Source organism: Oryx dammah, unplaced genomic scaffold (genome assembly GCF_014754425.2).
Source record: "Oryx dammah isolate SB20612 unplaced genomic scaffold, SCBI_Odam_1.1 HiC_scaffold_23, whole genome shotgun sequence".
Classification (NCBI taxonomy): Eukaryota; Metazoa; Chordata; class Mammalia; order Artiodactyla; family Bovidae; genus Oryx; species Oryx dammah.
The window spans coordinates 73,012,896-73,014,707 of record NW_024070207.1 but is presented as its reverse complement, the minus strand read 5'-3'; the positions used below and the strand labels follow the sequence as shown (position 1 = coordinate 73,014,707).

The window sequence follows — 1,812 nt, the reverse complement described above, 5'->3', positions numbered from 1 at the left end:
GTGATATGCTGAGGTCCCCGCTTCTTGATTCTGGCTATCACCGTCAAATAAGTCAGCCCAATCCTGAGATCACACCAGCTTCTCCACCCCTCCAGTTAAATGCTCTGGTCTGGCTGAAGGAATGCATGTTGTACAAGGAAACAGGGGGAGAGGCCAGAATGTAGGACTAAGAAACAGGACCAGTGGCCCCAGGAAGGGGACAGAAACAAAGAGAAAGGAGCTGAGGAAAAAGAGTGGCTTCTAGTGTTTTGGGCTAAAAAGGAGAGGGCAACTGAAGGGTTTAGCAGTGATAGGGTCACATGTGATTTCTCTGGCTCCTCCTAAACCTTAAGATGAGGGCCTCTTTCCAGAACCCAGAGAAGAGGAGAAAGCAGCCAGATCCGGTTCCCTCCCCTCTGCCCTGCACTCACCCCCTTTCTCTCACTTCCCAGCTTCCAGTGTTACAAACTATCTGCCTGAGGGGTGGGGCAGCCGCCGTCCTGGGGGGCGGCTGTCCACCTGCATCTGCTGTCTTCAGGCAGGGACACCAGCACCAGAGAGGAGGCAGCCCTGGGAGGCCAGGACCTGCTACCCCTGCAGAGTTGCTGGAGCTGACGTCAGTACTTTTCCCCAGTGAGCAAATAGAGCACAGGATCCAGGCAGCTATTGGCACTGGCCAGAGGCCGAGTCACTTTGTAGACCAAGCTGATGATGCTCAGCACACTGCAGTCAGATTCCAACAGCCTTGCCATGTAATAAATTGTGCGGGTGATGTGGAAAGGCACAAAGCAGACAGCAAAGACAGTCGGCACCACAGCGATGGTATGCAGAGAGCGCAGACGGGAAGATGACTGGGTGGCCCCTGGCAAGGGCCGATACAGGCGCTGGGCCATGAGTCCATAGCAGACAAGAGTGACCAGGCAGGGCCCACCAAAGAGCAGCCCCGTGATTGCTGAACTGAAGTGCACATAATGGTCAAATTCTTCAGGCCGAGTGGTGTCGTGGCACAAGACGGTGTCCCCCTTGGGGCTGGTGGTGACGAAGAAGAGGTTGGGCATGAGATAGCCAGCTACGACCAACCAAACTGCCAGGCAGAGAAGGCCAGCAAGGTGTGGGCGGCCCCAGCGCAGTCCCCGCAGTGGGTGGCAGATGCCCAGGTAGCGGTGCACACTAATGCAGGTGAGGAAAAGAACACTGCAGTAGAGGTTCCAATAGAAGAGAAAGCGGATGAACTGGCAGAGCCCAGTGCCAGAGGGCCAGTGGTTGCGGGCTGCATAATAGTAGACTAGAGCGGGCAGTGATAGGGCATACAAAGTATCTGACAGGGCTAAGTGGAACATGTAGGTGGCTGTTGTATCCCATGGTCAGAGGCGAAAGAGGAAGAGCCAGATGGTCAGGGTATTGAGGCCTAGGCCCAGCAGGAAGACAACTGAATAGGTCACTGTTGTCAGGATCTGAGTGGGTGCCTAAGGTTGTGAACAGCAAGGCATCTGTACTGGCCATGGTCCCCTAGAGGCAGAAAGGGCAGAGTGAGGGTAGCTGGATTTCCCTGACCGCCTAGCCCTAACCTGGTGAAAGAAAGCAGAGATGGGGAGGGCAATGGTTGAGGCACAAGTTGGGGTTGAAAGGATGCATCTGGAGGTAACCTAGGCCAGCCTGGCTTCTTCCAGAGATCCCTTGGTCCAGCCCAGGGAGTAGTAGGTAGCAGGCAACAGTGGGGCTCAGGAGGGCAGTCAGTGGATTTGGGTTGTTCTGCAGCTAACTGTCCTTCAGAGCTTAGCTAGCTGAAGGGAGTTGGGGCCTACCAGGACCAGTGTGGGACGACACCCAGGC

The 1,812-nt window shown here is 55.5% G+C and overlaps 1 protein-coding gene across 1 annotated transcript; it reads right to left on the bottom strand.

Annotated features, from left to right (window-relative positions):
* Window positions 1–440: 440 nt before the first annotated feature.
* Window positions 441–1,482, bottom strand: P2RY4 (pyrimidinergic receptor P2Y4). Its single transcript, XM_040265744.1, is given in 2 exon segments — window positions 441–1,422; window positions 1,424–1,482. Coding segments are annotated over 2 exon segments (1,041 nt in total).
* Between the last annotated feature and the right edge of the window lie 330 nt (window positions 1,483–1,812).